Source organism: Zonotrichia leucophrys, unplaced genomic scaffold (assembly GCF_028769735.1).
Source record: "Zonotrichia leucophrys gambelii isolate GWCS_2022_RI unplaced genomic scaffold, RI_Zleu_2.0 Scaffold_73_224053, whole genome shotgun sequence".
Classification (NCBI taxonomy): Eukaryota; Metazoa; Chordata; class Aves; order Passeriformes; family Passerellidae; genus Zonotrichia; species Zonotrichia leucophrys.
The window spans coordinates 113,237-130,131 of record NW_026992278.1 but is presented as its reverse complement, the minus strand read 5'-3'; the positions used below and the strand labels follow the sequence as shown (position 1 = coordinate 130,131).

Sequence of the window (16,895 nt, the reverse complement as noted above, 5' to 3'; positions counted from 1 at the left end):
CGCAGTTCCTCAGGGTGGGATTTGGGGTCCTCATGGTGGGATTTGTGTTCTGATTGTGGGATTTGGGGATCTCAGGGTGGGGTTTGGGGTTCTCAAGGTGGGATTTGGGGTTCTCAGGATGGGATTTGGGGTGCAATTTTGGGTTCCCAACGAGGTGTCCCCGTTCCCCACAGTGTGTGCCCCAACCTGTTTGTGGGCACAGCCCTGGTTCCACGCATTTCCTCATGGTGGGGTTTGGGGTTCTCAGGGTGGGATTTGTGTTCTTGGGGTGCAGTTGTCTCCATTCCCCGCAGCGTGCGCCCCAACCTGTTCGTGGGCACGGCCCTGGGCTCCATGCAGTTCCTCAGGGTGGGGTTTGGGGTTCTCAGGGTGGGGTTTGGGGTTCTCAGGGTGGGATTTGGGGCTCTCATTGTGGGATTTGGGTTCTCAGGGTGGGATTTGGGGTTCTCATGGTGGGATTTGGGTTCTCAGGGTGGGATTTGGGGTGGAATTTTGGGTTCCCAGCAAGGTGTCCCCTTTCCCACAGCGTGCGCCCCAGCCTGTTTGTGGGCACGGCCCGGGCTCCACGCAGTTCCTCAGGGTGGGATTTGGGGATCTCATGGTGGGATTTGGGGTTCTCAGGGTGGGATTTGGGGATCTCAGGGTGGGATTTTGGTTCTCAGGGTGGGGTTTGTGTTCTCATTGTGGGATTTGGGTTCTCAGGGTGGGATTTGGGGTTCTCAGGGTGGGATTTGGGTTCTCAGGGTGGGGTTTGTGTTCTTGGGGTGCAGTTGTCTCCATTCCCCACAGTGTGCGCCCCAACCTGTTCGTGGGCACGGCTCCCGGCTCCACGCAGTTCCTCAGGGTGGGATTTGGGGTTCTCATTGTGGGATTTTGGTTCTCAGGGTGGAATTTGGGGTTCTCAGGGTGGGATTTGGGGATCTCAGGGTGGGATTTGGGGTTCTCAGGGTGGGATTTGGGGTGCAATTTTGGGTTCCCAACGAGGTGTCCCCTTTCCCGCAGCGTGCGCCCCAACCTGTTTGTGGGCACGGCTCCCGGCTCCACGCAGTTCCTCAGGGTGGGATTTGGGGATCTCAGGGTGGGATTTGGGGATCTCAGGGTGGGGTTTGGGGATCTCAGGGTGGGATTTGTGTTCTTGGGGTGCAGTTGTCTCCGTTCTCTGTCAGTGTGCGTCCCAACCTGTTCGTGGGCACGGCCCCGGGCTCCACACAATCCCTCATGGTGGGATTTGTGTTCTCAAGGTGGGATTTGGGGTTCTCATGGTGGGATTTGGGGTTCTCAGGGTGGGATTTGGGGTGCAATTTTGGGTTCCCAACGAGGTGTCCCCTTTCCCACAGCGTGCGCCCCAACCTGTTTGTGGGCACGGCTCCCGGCTCCACGCAGTTCCGCTGCTGGTACTTCGAGGTGGCCGTGGAGCGCGCCCAGCCCTTCGTCACGGCCGTGCCCACCCACCTGCGCGTGGGCTGGGGGGCGGCCGGGGGCTTCCGGCCCGCCCCGGGCGGGGGCGCGGGCTGGGGCGGCAACGGCGCCGGGGACGACCTCAACTCCTTCGCCTTCGACGGCCTCCACCTGTGGACAGGTGAGGGACAGGGGCACCTGGGACCACCCTGGGATTGCCCTGGGACCCCCTGGGATCACCCTGGGACCGCCCTGGGATTGCCCTGGGACCACCCTGGGATCACCCTGGGACCGCCCTGGGACCCCCTGGGATCATCCTGGGATTGCCCTGGGACCCCCTGGGACCACCCTGGGACCACCCTGGGATTGCCCTGGGACCACCCTGGGACCACCCCACATCCACCCTGGGACCCCCTGGGATCACCCTGGGATTGCCCTGGGACCCCCTGGGACCACCCTGGGACCACCCTGGGATTGCCCTGGGACCACCCTGGGACCACCCCACATCCACCCTGGGACCCCCTGGGACCACCCTGGGATTGCCCTGGGACCGCCTGGGATTGCCCTGGGACCCCCTGGGATCACCCTGGGATTGCCCTGGGACTGCCCTGGGATCACCCTGGGATTGCCCTGGGACCACCCTGGGATTGCCCTGGGACCCCCTGGGACCACCCTGGGACCACCCTGGGATTGCCCTGGGACCCCCTGGGACCACCCTGGGATTGCCCTGGGACCACCCTGGGACCACCCTGGGATCACCCCACATCCACCCTGGGACCACCCTGAGATTACCCTGGGACCCCCTGGGATTGCCCTGGGACCACCCCAGTTCTACCCTGGGACCACCCCGGGGTCACCCTGGGACTTCCGTGGGACCCCCTTGGGACCACCTTGGGACCATCCCAGTTCCACTCTGGAACTCCATGGGACCACCCTGGGAACCCCTGGGACCCCCTGTGACCTCCCTGTGACCCCTGTGTCCCCTCAGGGGTGTCCCCAAGGCCGTGGGTCGCCCCAACGCCGCGCCCTGGCCGAGGGGGACGTGGTCAGCTGCTGTCCCCCTGTGACCCCCCTGTGACTCCCCTGTGACCCCTGTGTCCCCCCAGGGGGTGTCCCCAAAGCCGTGGGGTCACCCCAACGCCGGGCTCTGGCCAGGGGACGTGGTCAGCTGCTGTCCCCCTGTGACCCCTCTGTGACCCCCTGTGACCCCCTGACCCCCTGTGACCTCCCTGTGACCCCCTGTGACCCCCCTGTGACCCCCTGACCCCTGTGTCCCCTCAGGGGGTGTCCCCAAGGCCGTGGGGTCGCCCCAACGCCGGGCTCTGGCCGAAGGGGACGTGGTCAGCTGCTGTCCCCCTGTGACCCCCCGTAGACCCCCTGACCCCTGTCCCCCCCCAGGGGGTGTCCCCAAGGCCGTGGGGTCGCCCCAACGCCGCGCCCTGGCCGAAGGGGACGTGGTCAGCTGCTGCCTGGACCTGGGGGTCCCCAGCGCCTCCTTCCGCCTCAACGGGGCCCCGGTGCAGGGGGTGCTCGAGGGCTTCAACCTGGACACGCTGTTCAGCCCCGTGGCCAGCTTCTCGGCGGGGGTCCGGTGAGGGGGGACACCCCTGAAATGGGGGGTGGGAGACCTGAGAGGGGCTGGGAGCCCTGAAATGGGGGCTGGGAGACCTGAATGGGGGGTGGGAGCCCTAAACTGGGGGGTGGGAGACCTGAAGGGCTGGGACCCCAAACTGGGGGGTGGGAGACCTGAGAGGGGCTGGGAGCCCTAAACGGGGGGTGGGAGACCTGAAAGGGGCTGGGACCTCAAACTGGGGAGTGGGAGCCTTGAAAGGGGCTGGGACCTCAAACTGGGGGGTAGGAGCCTGAAATGGGGGTGGGAGATCTGAAAGGGGCTGGAACCCTAAACTGGGGGGTGGGAGCCCTAAACTGGGGGGTGGGAGACCTGAAAGGGGATGGGACCCCCGAAATGGGGGTGGGACCCCCGAAATGGGGGCTGGGACCCCTGAAATGGGGCTGGGACCCCCGAAATGGGGAGTGGGAGACCTGAAAGGGGCTGGGACCCCTAAACTGGGGGGTGGGAGACCTGAAAGGGGCTGGGACCCCTGAAATGGGGGGTGGGAGACCTGAAAGGGGCTGGGAGCCCTGAAATGGGGGGTGGGAGACCTGAAATGGGGGGTGGGAGACCTGAGAGGGGCTGGGACCCCTGAAATGGGGGGGGGGAGACCTGAAAGGGGCTGGGACCCCTGAAATGGGGGTTGGGAACGCTAAAGTAGGGCTGGGATTCCTGAAATGGGGGTGGGAGACCTGAGAGGGGCTGGGACCTCAAATTGGGGAGTGGGAGACCTGAAAGGGCTGGAACCCCTGAAATGGGGGTGGGAGACCTGAAAGGGGCTGGGACCTCAAGTTGGGGAGTGGGAGACCTGAAAGGGGTTTCTATGGGTCCCTCCGTGCTGTGGTTTCTCCTGTAGGATCAGTGGGGTTTCTATGGGGTTTCCATGGGTCCAGCTCTCCCTCGGGGTCCCCCCTGTCCCCCCAGACTCCATTTCCTGCTGGGAATGTTCTGTGGGGTCTGTAGGGTCTGTGAGGTTTCTGTGGGGTTTCTGTGGGGTCTGTGGGGTTTCTATGGGGTTTCCATGGGTCCAGCTCTCCCTCGGGGTCCCCCCTGTCCCCCAGACTCCATTTCCTGCTGGAATGTTCTGTGGGGTCTGTAGGGTCTGTGAGGTTTCTGTGGGGTTTCTATGGGGTCTGTGGGGTTTCCATGGGTCTCACTCGGGGTCCCCCTGTCCCCCCAGGCTGCGGTTCCTGCTGGGGGGGTTTCTATGGGTCTGTGAGGTTTCTATGGGGTCTGTGGGGTTTCTATGGGGTCTGTGAGGATTTCCATGGGGTCTATAAGATTTCTATGGGGTTTCTGTGGGTCTGGCTCTCACTCTGGGGTTTCTATGGGGTTTCCATGGGTCCGGCTCTCACTGGGGGTCCCCCCTGTACCCCCAGACTCCGGTTCTTGCTGGGGGATTTCTATGGGGTCTGTGAGGTTTCTGTGGGGTTTCTATGGGGTCTCTGGGGTTTCTGTGGGGTCTGTGAGGTCTGTGAGGATTTCCATGGGGTCTATAAGATTTCTATGGGGTTTCCATGGGTCCGGCCCTCACTCTGGGGTTTCTATGGGGTTTCTATGGGATTTCCATGGGTCCGGCTCTCACTCTGGCCCCCCCCGTCCCCCAGGCTCCGGTTCCTGCTGGGGGATTTCTATGGGGTTTCCACGGGTCCGGCTCTCACTCTGGTCCCCCTGTCCCCCCAGGCTGCGGTTCCTGCTGGGGGGGTTTCTATGGGGTCTGTGGGGTTTCTATGGGGTCTGTGGGGTTTCCATGGGTCCGAGTCTCCCTTTGGCCCCCCCTGTCCCCCCAGACTCCGGTTCCTGCTAGGGGGGTTTCTATGGGTTTCTGTGGGGTCTGTGAGGTTTCTATGGGGTTTCTATGGGGTCTATGGGGTTTCCATGGGTCCAGCTCTCACTCGGGGTCCCCCCTGTCCCCCCCAGGCTCCGGTTCTTGCTGGGGGGTTTCTATGGGTTTCTATGAGGTCTGTGAGGCTTCTGTGGGGTGTCTGTGGGGTTTCTATGGGGTTTCCATGGGTCCGGCCCTCACTCTGGTCCCCCTGTCCCCCCAGGCTCCGGTTCCTGCTGGGGGGGTTTCTATGGGGTCTGTGAGGTTTCTATGGGGTCTGTGAGGTTTCTGTGGGGTTTCTGTGGGGTTTCCATGGGTCCGGCTCTCACTCTGGCCCCCCCCGTCCCCCCAGGCTCCGGTTCCTGCTGGGGGGTTTCTATGGGGTCTGTGAGGTTTCTATGGGGTTTCTATGGGGTCTGTGGGGTTTCTATGGGGTCTGTGGGGTTTCCATGGGTCCGGCTCTCACTCTGGCCCCCCCCGTGCCCCCAGGCTGCGGTTCCTGCTGGGGGGCCGGCACGGCGAGTTCCGTTTCGTGCCCCCTCCCGGCTACGCGCCCTGTGCCGAGGCGCTGCTGCCCCGGGAGCGGCTGCGGCTGGAGCCGCTCACCGCCTACCGCGGCTCGGCCCCGCCCGGCGCCCGCAGCCTGCTGGGGCCCAGCCGCGCCCTGCCCCACACCGCCTTCACCCCCTGCCCCGTGGACACCTGCCAGGTGCGCGGGGAGGGGGCTTGGGGCTTGGGGGGTGAGGGGATGGGTCGGTGGGTTTGGGGGGATGGGGGGGATTTGGGGTGTGGAGAGGGGATTTGGGGGTGGAGGGGGGATTTGGGGTGTGGAGGGGGGATTTGGGGCGTGAAGTGGGATTTGGGGTGAGAGGGGGATTTGGGCATGGGAAGGTTTGGGAGATATGGGATGGAGTTTGGGGGATGGGGGATTTGGAGGGTTTGGGGGATTTGGGGGTGGAGTGGGGGATTTGGGGGTGGAGTGGGATTTGGGGGTTGGAGGAGGGGTTTGGGGATTGGGATGGGTTTTGGGATGATGGAGTGGGATTGGGGGTTTGGGATGGGGTTTGGGCATTGGGGGTCATGGGGGTTTGGGGGGTGGGCAGAATTTGGGGAGATTTGGGGAGACAGAGGTGGGATTGGGGGGATTGGGGTAGAGTTTAGGGGGGTTGGGGGATGTTTTGGGGTGATTGTGACAGGGTTTTGGGGATTTAGGGGGATTTTTGTGGGGCTTGAAGGGGAATTTGGAGGTGCTTGAAGAGATTGGGGGGGGTTTGAGGCAGTTTTGGGGTCCAACACCCCAATTTTCCCCCCAACCCAGATCGTGCTGCCCCCGCACCTGGAGCGCATCCGGGAGAAGCTGGCGGAGAACATCCACGAGCTCTGGGCGCTGACCCGCATCGAGCAGGGCTGGACCTACGGGCCGGTGAGTGGGGCACCCCAAAATCCCCCTGGGAACCCCAAAATCCCCCTGGGAACCCCAAAATCCTTCCTGGGAACCCCAAAATCACCTGGGAACCCCAAAATCACCTGGGAACCCCAAACCCACCCTGAGCTCTGGGCGCTGACCCGCATCGAGCAGGGCTGGACCTACGGGCCGGTGAGTGGGGCACCCCAAAATCCCCCCTGGGAACCCCAAAATCACCTGGGAACCCCAAAAACCCCATAAAAACCCCATAAAAACCCCATAAAAACCCCATAAAAACCCCAAACCCACCCTGAGCTCTGGGCCCTGACCCCGCATTGAGCAGGGCTGGACCTACGGGCCGGTGAGTGGGGCACCCCAAAATCCCCCTGGGAACCCCAAAATCCTCCTGGGAACCCCAAAATCCCCCTGGGAACCCAAAATCCCCCTGGGAACCCCAAAAACCCCCCAAAACCCCCCAAAAACCCCATAAAACCCCAAACCCACCCTGAGCTCTGGGCGCTGACCCGCATTGAGCAGGGCTGGACCTACGGGCCTGTGAGTGGGGCACCCCAAAATCCCCCTGGGAACCCCAGAATCCTTCTTGGGAACCCCAAAATCCCATAAAAACCCCATAAAAACCCCACAAAAACCCCATAAAAACCCCAAAACCACCCTGAGCTCTGGGCGCTGACCCGCATCGAGCAGGGCTGGACCTACGGGCCGGTGAGTGGGGCACCCCAAAATCCCCCTGGGAACCCCAAAATCCCCCTGGGAACCCCAAAATCCCCTGGGAACCCCAAAATCACCTGGGAACCCCAAACCCCATGAAAACCCCATAAAAACCCCACAAAAAACCCCAAACCCACGTTTTTTGGGGGTCCCAGTCTGGATTTGGGGTGTCCCAGTGCCCAGGAGTTGGTTTTGGGGTTCCCTAAATTGTGGTTCCCCCTTTTTGGGATCACTTTTTGGGGTTCCCCAAGGTTTGGATCCTTTTCTAAGTGATCCCATGGGGTGCCTTTGGGATTTTCCATTTTGGGTCCGTTTTTGGGGGGTCCCTGTGTGGATTTCGGGGTGTCCCAGTGTCCATGGGGTGTTTTTGGGGTGCCCCACTGGAGTTGTGCCATTTCAGGATCCTTTTTTGGGGTTTGGGTCCTTTTCTAAGTGATCCCATGGGGCGCCTTTGGGATTTTCCATTTCGGGTCGGTTTTTGGGGGGTCCCTGTCTGGATTTTGGGGTGTCCCGGTGTCCATGGGGTGTTTTTGGGGTTCCCTAAATTGTGGTTCCCCCTTTTTGGGATCTCTTTTTGGGGTTCCCCAAGGTTTGGGTCCTTTTCTAAGTGATCCCATGGGGCGCCTTTGGGATTTTCCATTTCGGGTCGGTTTTTGGGGGGTCCCTGTCTGGATTTCGGGGTGTCCCGGTGTCCATGGGTGTTTTTGGGGTGCCCAGGTCCGAGATGACGTGCAGCGCCTGCACCCCTGCCTGCTGAGCTTCCACAGCCTCCCCGAGCCCGAGCGCGGCTACAACCTGCAGATGTCGGGGGAGACCCTCAAGTAAGGGGGGGCACCGGGAATTTGGGGGTCCCCCCTCTTTGACCTGCAGATGTCGGGGGAGACCCTCAAGTAAGGGGGGGCACCGGGAATTTGGGGGTCCCCCCTCTTTGACCTGCAGATGTCGGGGGAGACCCTCAAGTAAGGGGGGGCACCGGGAATTTGGGGGTCCCCCCTCTTTGACCTGCAGATGTCGGGGGAGACCCTCAAGTAAGGGGGGGCACCGGGAATTTGGGGGTCCCCCCTCTTTGGGGGCACCCCCTGGGAAGGGGGAGGTGGGTTTGGGGAGGAATCACCCCAAAACTGAGGGGGTTTGGGGTTCCCTCAGAGCCTGGTTTTGGGGTTACCTCAGATAGGGGGGACTTTGGGGGATTTTGGGGTTCAGGTGTTTTTGGGTCACCCCCTCATCTCAGACTGGGGGGACTTTGGGGGTTTGGGGTTCAGATGGTTTTGGGGTCACCCCCTCATCTCAGACTGGGGGGGACTTTGGGGGATTTTGGGGTTCAGGTGTTTTTGGGGTCACCCCTCATCTCAGACTGGGGGGGACTTTGGGGGATTTTGGGGTTCAGATGTTTCTGGGTCACCCTCACCTCAGACTGGGGGGACTTTGGGGGGATTTTTGGGGTTCAGGTGTTTTTGGGGTCACCCCCTCATCTCAGACTGGGGGGGACTTTGGGGGATTTTGGGGTTCAGGTGTTTTTGGGGTCACCCCTCATCTCAGACTGGGGGGACTTGAGTGAGTTTTGGGGTCTCAAACTGGGGGGACTTTGGGGGGTTTGGGGGTTCAGATGGTTTTGGGGTCCCCCTTCACCTCAGACTGGGGGGACTTGGGGGATTTTGGGGTTCAGATGGTTTTGGGGTCACCCCTTCCCCTCACACTGGGGGACTTGGGGGGATTTTTGGGGTTCAGATGGTTTTGGGGTCCCCCTTCACTTCAGACTGGGGGGAACTTGGGTGGGTTTTGGGGTCCCCCACTTTGAGGTGTATCCCCAAAACAGGCTGGGATTTTTGGGGTCCCCCCTTTCTCTGGAGCCCCCTGGAGTTGGGGGTGCTGGATTTGGGGGTGCTGATTTTTGGGGTGTCCCCAGGACGCTGCTGGCCCTGGGCTGCCACGTGGGGATGGCGGACGAGAAGGCCGAGGAGAACCTGAAGAAAATCAAACTGCCCAAAACGTGGGTTGGGTTTGGGGGGTCCCACTTTGGGGGGGCTCAGGGGGGCTGGGGTCCCAATTTGGGGGGGCAGGGAGGGGGCCCAGTTTGGGGGGCTGGGAGGGGTTTGGGGTCCCAATTCGGGGGGGCTGCAAGGGGCTGGGGTCCCCATTTGGGGAGCCCCTGTAGGGGATCCCAGTTTGGGGGGCTGGGAGGGGTTGGGGGGTCCCAGTTTGGGGGGGCTGGGAGGGGTTGGGGGGGTCCCAGTTTGGGGGGGCTCAGAGGGGTTGGGGGTCCCAGTTTGGGGGGGTCTCTGTACTGGATCCCAGTATGAGGTCCCAGTTTGGGGGGGCTGGGAGGGGTTGGAGGGTCCCAGTTTGGGGGGGCTCAGAGGGGTCCCAGTTTGGGGGGCTGGGAGGGGTTGGGGGGTCCCAAGGGGTCCCAGTTTGGGGGGGCTCAGAGGGGTTGGGGGTCCCAGTTTGGGGGGGGTCTCTGTACTGGATCCCAGTTTGAGGTCCCAGTTTGGGGTCCATTAAAGAAAGTCCCAGTTTGGGGTGTTCCAGTTTGGAGATGTCCCAGTTTGGGGTGTCCCAGTCTGGGAGTCGCAGTTTTGGGGTCCTGGAGCACCTTCTGGGGGGTCCTTACAGGGGTCCCCATGGACCTCCCCATTGTGGGGGGGTCCCTCAGGTGTGTCCCCCCCATTCCCACCATGTCCAGCAGGTCAAGGTTGGGTTGGGATGTCCCAGTTGGGTTGGGATGTCCCAGTTTGAAGACCATTGATGGGTTTGATGGTTTCTCTGTGGGTTGGGGGTCCTGTGGGGGTCCCGGGGTGCCCTGGGGGTGGTCCCACAGGTGTGTGCCCCCTGCCCAGGTACACCATGTCCAACGGGTCAAGGTTGGGTTGGGATGTCCCAATTTGGTGACCCTTGAGGATGTTTGGGGTCCCCATAGGTGGGTGCAGTTCTGGGGGTCCCGTGGGGGTCCCGGGGTGCCCCGGGGGTGGTCCCACAGGTGTGTGCCCCCTGCCCAGGTACACCATGTCCAACGGGTAAAGGGGTCAAGGTTGGTTAGGATATCTCAATTTGGTGACCATTGAGGACGTTTGGGGTCTCCGTTGGTGGGAGCAGTTCTGGGGGTCCCAGGGTGGTCCCGGGGGTCCCGTGGGGGTCCCGGGGTGCCCCGTGGGTGGTCCCACAGGTGTGTGCCCCCTGCCCAGGTACACCATGTCCAACGGGTAAAGGGGTCAAGGTTGGGTTGGGATGTCCCTCTTTGGAGACCATTGAAGTTTGATGGGTTCTCCATGGGTTGGGGGTCCTGAGGTGCCCCGTGGGGGTCCTGTGGGGGTCCCGGGGTGCCCTGGGGGTGGTCCCACGGGTGTGTGCCCCCTGCCCAGGTACACCATGTCCAACAGGTAAAGGTTGGGAGGTTGGGTCAGGATGTCCCTGTTGGGTTGGGATGTCCCAATTTGGTGACCCTTGAGGATGTTTGGAGTCCCCATTGGTGGGAGCAGTTCTGGGGGTCCCGTGGGGGTCCCGGGGTGCCCCGTGGGTGGTCCCACAGGTGTCCCACAGGTGTGTGCCCCCTGCCCAGGTACACCATTTCCAATGGGTAAAGGGGTCAAGGTTGGTTAGGATATCTCAATTTGGTGACCATTGAGGACGTTTGGGGTCTCCATTGGTGGGAGCAGTTCTGGGGGTCCCGTAGGGGTCCCGGGGTGCCCTGTGGGGGTCCCGGGGTGCCCCGTGGGTGGTCCCACGGGTGTGTGCCCCCCGCCCAGGTACACCATGTCCAACGGGTACAAGCCGGCCCCTCTGGACCTGTCCCACGTGCGCCTGACGCCGGCCCAGCTGACCCTGGTGGATCGGCTGGCCGAGAACGGCCACAACGTCTGGGCCCGGGACCGCGTGCAGCAGGGCTGGACCTACAGCACCACGCAGGTGGGGACCCTGGGGACACGCTGGGGACGCGCTGGGGACCCTGGGGACACGCTGGGGACACGCTGGGGACGTGCTGGGGACACGCTGGGACATGCTGGGGACCCTGGGGACACGCTGAGGACCCTGGGACACGCTGGGGACACACTGGGACACCCTGGGGACACACTGGGGACACGCTGGGGACCCTGGAGACACGCTGGAGACACGCTGGGGACGCGCTGGGGATGCGCTGGGATGCGCTGGGGACACGCTGGGGACACGCTGGGGACCCTGGGGACGCGCTGGGGACCCTGGGGACCCTGGGGACACGCTGGGGACACGCTGGGGACACGCTGGGGACAGCACCGGGGGACCCCCAGCCGCCCCTGACCCACCCAAACCCTCCCATGGACACCCCAAAACCCCCTGGTCCCCGTGGTGTCACTGTCCTGCGTCCCCATGGCCGTGTCCCCACATCTCTGGGGGTGTCCCCATGCCCCTGAGCCCTGTGTCCCCATGTTCTCATGTCCCCATGTCCCCACATCTCTGGGGGTGTCCCCATGCCCCCATGGCCATGTCCCCAATCCCGTGTCCAGTGTCCCCATGTCCTCACGCTTCTGGGGGTGTCCCCATGTCCCCAGTCCCCTAAGTTCAGTGTCCCCATGTCCCCACACCTCTGGGGGTGTCCCCATGTCCCCACTCCCCTGAGCTTGGTGTCCCCATGGCTGTGTCCCCACATCTCTGGGGGTGTCCCCATGTCCCCACACCTCATGGGGTGTCCCCATGTTCTCATGTCCCCATGTCCCCACACCTCTGGGGTTGTCCCCATGTTCTCATGTCCTCATGTCCCCACACCTATGGGGGTGTCCCCATGTCCTCATGGCCCTGAGCCTGGTGTCCCCATGTCCCCCTGGCTGTGTCCCCTTGTCCCTGAGCCCTGTGTCCCTCTGTCCTCTTGCCTCTGAGGGTGTCCCCATGTCCCCATTCCCCTGAGCCCAGTGTCCCCATGGCCCCACACCTCTCGGGGTGTCCCCGTACTCCTGAGCTTGGTGTCCCCGTGTTCCCACATCCCCAAGCCCACTGTCCCCATGGCTGTCCCCATGTCCCCATGTCTGTGTCCTTGTGTTCCCACATCCCCAAGCCCACTGTCCCCATGTCCCCATGGCTGTGTCCCCATGTCCCCATAGCTGTGTCTTTGTGTCCCCATGGCTGTGTCCCCATGTCCCCATGGTTGTCCCATGTCCCCATGGCTGTCCCCATGTCCCCACACCCCAAGCCCTGTGTTCCCGTGTCCCTGTGGCCGTGTCCCCACATCCCAAGTCCCTTTGTCCCCATGGCCGTGTCCCCATGTCCCCACACCCCAAGCCCGCTATCCCCATGTCCCCATGGCTGTGTCCCCACACTGTCCCCACACTGTCCCCATGGCCGTGTCCCCATGTCCCCACCCTGTCCCCATGTCCCCATGGCTGTGTCTCCGTGTCCCCACGCTGTCCCCACACTGTCCCCGTGTCCCCATGGCCGTGTCCCCATGTCCCCACACTGTCCCCATGGCCGTGTCCCCACGCTGTCCCCACACTGTCCCTATGTCCCCATGGCTGTGTCCCTATGTCCCCACACCCCAAGCCCTGTGTTCCTGTGTCCCCGTGGCCGTGTCCCCACACTATCCCTACCCTGTCCCCACGTCCCCATGGCCGTGTCCCCATGTCCCCACACTGTCCCCGTGTCCCCATGGCCGTGTCCCCATGCTGTCCCCATGTCCCCACCCTGTCCCCATGTCCCCATGGCTGTGTCCCCATGTCCCCACGCTGTCCCCATGTCCCCATGGCTGTGTCCCCATGGCCGTGTCCCCATGTCCCCACCCTGTCCCCATGTCCCCATGGCTGTGTCCCCACACTGTCCCCACACTGTCCCCATGTCCCCATGGCTGTGTCCCCACGCTGTCCCCATGTCCCCATGGCTGTGTCTCCGTGTCCCCACGCTGTCCCCGTGTCCCCATGGCCGTGTCCCCACACTGTCCCCACGTCCCCATGGCTGTGTCTCCATGTCCCCACGCTGTCCCCGTGTCCCCATGGCCGTGTCCCCACGCTGTCCCCGTGTCCCCAGGACATCAAGAACAAGCGGAACCCCCGGCTGGTGCCCTACAACCTGCTGGACGAGGGCACCAAGGCCACCAACCGCGAGAGCCTGTGCCAGGCCGTGCGGACCCTGCTGGGCTACGGCTACAACATCGAGCCCCCCGACCAGGAGACGCGTGAGTGGGGGGCTCGGGGACACCTGGGGACGTTTGGGGACATCTGGCAGCTGGTTGTACCCTTTGGGTGCCGTCTTTGGGGTCTCTGTGTCCCTTTTTGGGGTGCTGACCCCTCTGTCTCCCCCAGCCTCACACGGTGTCCCCTCAAGGGGTCCTGGCAACCCCCAGCCATGGCTGTTGGTGCCAGTTTTGGGGTTCCATGTCCCTGTTTTGGGGTCTCTGTGTCCCATTTTTGGGGTTCTGTGTCCCATATTTGGGGTGCTGACCCCTCTGTCTCCCCCAGCCTCACACGGTGTCCCCTCAAAGGGTCTGACACCCCCCAGCCATGGTTGTTGGTGCCAATTTTGGGGTTCCATGTCCCTGTTTTGGGGTTCCATGTCCCGTTTTTGGGTTCCATGTTCCTTTTTTGGGGTTCCTTGTCCCATTTTTGGGGTCTCTGTGTCCCTTTTTGGGTGCTGACCTCTCTGTCTCCCCCAGCCTCACACAGTGTCCCCTCAAAGGGTCTGGCACCCCCCAGGCATGGTTGTTGGTGCCAATTTTGGGGTTCCATGTCCCATTTTGGATTTCCATGTCCCTTTTTTGGTGTTCCTTGTCCCATTTTTGGGGCTCCTTATCCCATTTTTGGTGTTTCTTGTCCCATTTTTGGGGTCTCTGTGTCCCATTTTGGGGTGCTGACCCCTCTGTCTCCCCCAGCCTCACACGGTGTCCCCTCAAGGTGTCCCGGCAACCCCCAGCCATGGCTGTTGGTGCTGTTTGGGTGCCGTTTTTGGGGTTCCATGTCCTGATTTTGGGTTTCCATATCCTGTTTTTGGGGTTCCATGTCACATTTTTGGGGTTCCATGTCATGTTTTGGGGTGCTGACCCCTGTGTCTCCCCCGGCCTCGCAGGGTGCAGTTCCCAGGGGATCCTGGCAGCCCCTGACCATGGCTGTTGGTGCTGTTTGGGTGCCGTTTTTGGGGTTCCATATCCCGTTTCTGGGGCTCTCTGGGTGCTGTTTGGGTGCCGTTTTTGGGGTGCTGACCCCCCATTCTCCCCCAGCCTCGCAGGGTGCAGTTCCCGGGGGTCCCCGCGCCCCCCGGCCGCGGCTGTTCCGCGCTGATCGGGGCGCTCTGTGTGCCGTTTTTGGGGTTCCATGTCCCGTTTTTGGGGTGCTGACCCCCCATTCTCCCCCAGCCTCACAGGGTGCAGTTCCCGGGGGTCCCCGCGCCCCCCGGCCGCGGCTGTTCCGCGCCGATCGGGGCTCGGCCGTGCGCAGCGGCCGCTGGTACTTCGAGTTCCAGGCGGTGACGGCCGGGGAGATGCGCGTGGGCTGGGCCCGGCCGGGGCTGAGGCCCGACACCGAGCTGGGCGCTGACGACATGGCCTTCGTCTTCAACGGGCACCGGGTGAGCCTGGGGACAGCCCTGGGGACACGGGGACAGGCAGGGACACAGGGGACGCGTGGGCTGGGCCCGGCCAGGGCTGAGACCCGACACCGAGCTGGGCGCTGACGACATGGCCTTCGTCTTCAACGGGCACCGGGTGAGCACAGGGGGACACCGGGACATGGGAGAGGGACAGCTGGGGACGGCACTGAGGGACACAGGGGAGCGGACGGCAGGGAGCCGGGACACGGACAGGGGACACAGGGGACAGCAGGGAATGGAGGACGTGTGGGCTGGCCGGCCGGGGCTGAGACCCGACACCGAGCTGGGCGCTGACGACATGGCCTTCGTCTTCAACGGGCACCGGGTGAGCCTGGGGACAGCCCTGGGGACACGGGGGACAGGCAGGGACAGGCAGGAACAGGGGACGGACCGTGGGTGGGCCGGCCGGGCTCAGACCCGACACCGAGCTGGGCCTGACGACATGGCCTTCGTCTTCAACGGGCACTGGGTGAGCCTGGGGACAGGACGGGACAGCGACTGGGCTAGGGACACAGGGGGACAGGCAGGGACAGCGAGCACTGAGGGACACAGGGGACACAGGGACGGGGACCGTGGGCTGGGCCGGCCGGGCTCAGACCCGACACGAGCTGGGCGCTGACGACATGGCCTTCGTCTTCAAGGCACCGGGTGAGCACTAGTGGACACACTGAGGGACACGGGGGACAGGCAGGACAGGCGGGGACACAGGGGATGCGTGGGCTGGGCCCGGCCGGGGCTGAGACCCGACACCGAGCTGGGTGCTGACGACATGGCCTTCGTCTTCAACGGGCACCGGGTGAGCACGGGGACACACTGAGGGGACAGCAGGCATGGGACAGTGAGGGGACACAGGGACAGGCCAGGGACACTGGGGACACACTTGCAGGGACCGCCATGGGACGCAGGCCAGGCAGCCGTGGTGGCCGCGGGCTCGCCGACAGAGCTGGGGCGCAGCCTCTGCACGGGACGGGTGGCACGTGGACACCTGGGTGGACCCGGGACACAATGGCACATGTGACATGGCAGGACAGACAGGGCATAGGACGTGGGGCTGGGCACGGGGGGGGCCTTGGGCCCGAACAGCTGGGCGCTGCGCATGGCCCTTGTGTCCAACGGTCACGGGTGAGCTGGGGCACCTGATGGGGACACGGACGGCGGACACAGGGGACAGGCGGACCAGGGGACACAGGGACGTGTGGCTGGCCGACGGGTGGACCGACACTGAGCTGGCGCTGACACATGGCCTTGTCCTCAACGGGTCACCGGGGAGCGTGGGGCGCCCTGGGGCACTGGGGGCATGTGGGGACAGGCACGACCCAGGGGACGCTGGGTCTGGGCCCTGGGGGGCTCATGACCCGACACCCTGGCATGTGCATGGCCTTGCTACGGGCCACTGGGTGAGCTCTGGGGTCGCCTGGAACGGGTCTGGCATGCGACCGCTGGGACCGCCTGAGGGGACACAGGGCCAGGCAGGGACACTGGGGCCACTGGGGGACACAGGGGTACAGGCGGACACAGGGGTGCGGGCTGGGCGCCGGGGCCGGGCTGGACCCGACACCGGCTGGTGACGACATGGCCTTGTGTCAAGGCCCGGTGAGCCTGGGGACCACTGAGGGACAAGGGGACAGGCGGACCGCGGCCACGAAAGGGCGGTGGGCTGGCCCTGCGGGCTGGGCCCGACACTGAGCTGGGCCCCTTGACGACATGGTTCCTTCGTGTTCACGCAGCCGGTGACCCTGGGACACACTGAGGTGACAGGGGACATGGGGTTGGGAACTCTGACCATCCCAGGGACACACCTGGTGCCCCTTTTGTCCCTGTGACCCCTCATGTCCCCTGTCGGCGGCGCCACGCACCCAGTGGTGGCACGTGGGGGCGAGTCCTTGGGCGTCCTGGCAGCCTGGGGATTCGTGGGTCTGTGACCCTTGGTGTCCCTGTGACCCCTGGTGTCCCCAATGTCCCTGTGACCCCTGGTGTCCCCAATGTCCCTGTGTGACTCTGGTGTCCCCGATGTCCCCAGGCCCAGCGGTGGCACGTTGGGGGCGAGTCCTTTGGGCGCCCCTGGCAGCCTGGGGACGTGGTCGGCTGCCTCATCGACCTGGGCGAGTGCCACATGAGCTTCACCCTCAACGGGGAGGTGCTGATCGGGGACGGCGGCTCCGAGGTGGCCTTCAGGGACTTCGAGGTGGCCGACGGTGAGAGGGGGGACACGGGATTGGTGACAGCGCCACGGTGTCACCTGGGGCTGGGGCAGGAGGGGGAGTGGGGCTGGGGGCTTCAGAAATGGGGCTGGGGGCTGTGGGATGGTCTGGGGGCTCTGGGGTGGGTTTGGGGGCGTCAAGGATGAGTCTGAGGGATCCAGGGATGGGCTGGGGGCTCAGTGGGGT

At 63.9% G+C, this 16,895-nt stretch overlaps 1 protein-coding gene across 1 annotated transcript in view; it reads left to right on the top strand.

Moving 5' to 3' along the window:
- RYR1 (ryanodine receptor 1) overlaps positions 1-16,895 on the top strand; it is a 126,312-nt gene that overhangs the window by 23,840 nt on the left and 85,577 nt on the right. Inside the window, exons 18-27 of the mRNA XM_064737545.1 lie at positions 1,338-1,579; positions 2,797-2,989; positions 5,325-5,544; positions 6,154-6,258; positions 7,687-7,790; positions 8,876-8,959; positions 10,713-10,872; positions 12,955-13,102; positions 14,276-14,487; positions 16,529-16,703. Of these exons, the coding sequence (XP_064593615.1) occupies positions 1,338-1,579; positions 2,797-2,989; positions 5,325-5,544; positions 6,154-6,258; positions 7,687-7,790; positions 8,876-8,959; positions 10,713-10,872; positions 12,955-13,102; positions 14,276-14,487; positions 16,529-16,703 (1,643 nt within the window). The remainder of the gene's footprint in view (positions 1-1,337; positions 1,580-2,796; positions 2,990-5,324; positions 5,545-6,153; positions 6,259-7,686; positions 7,791-8,875; positions 8,960-10,712; positions 10,873-12,954; positions 13,103-14,275; positions 14,488-16,528; positions 16,704-16,895) is intronic.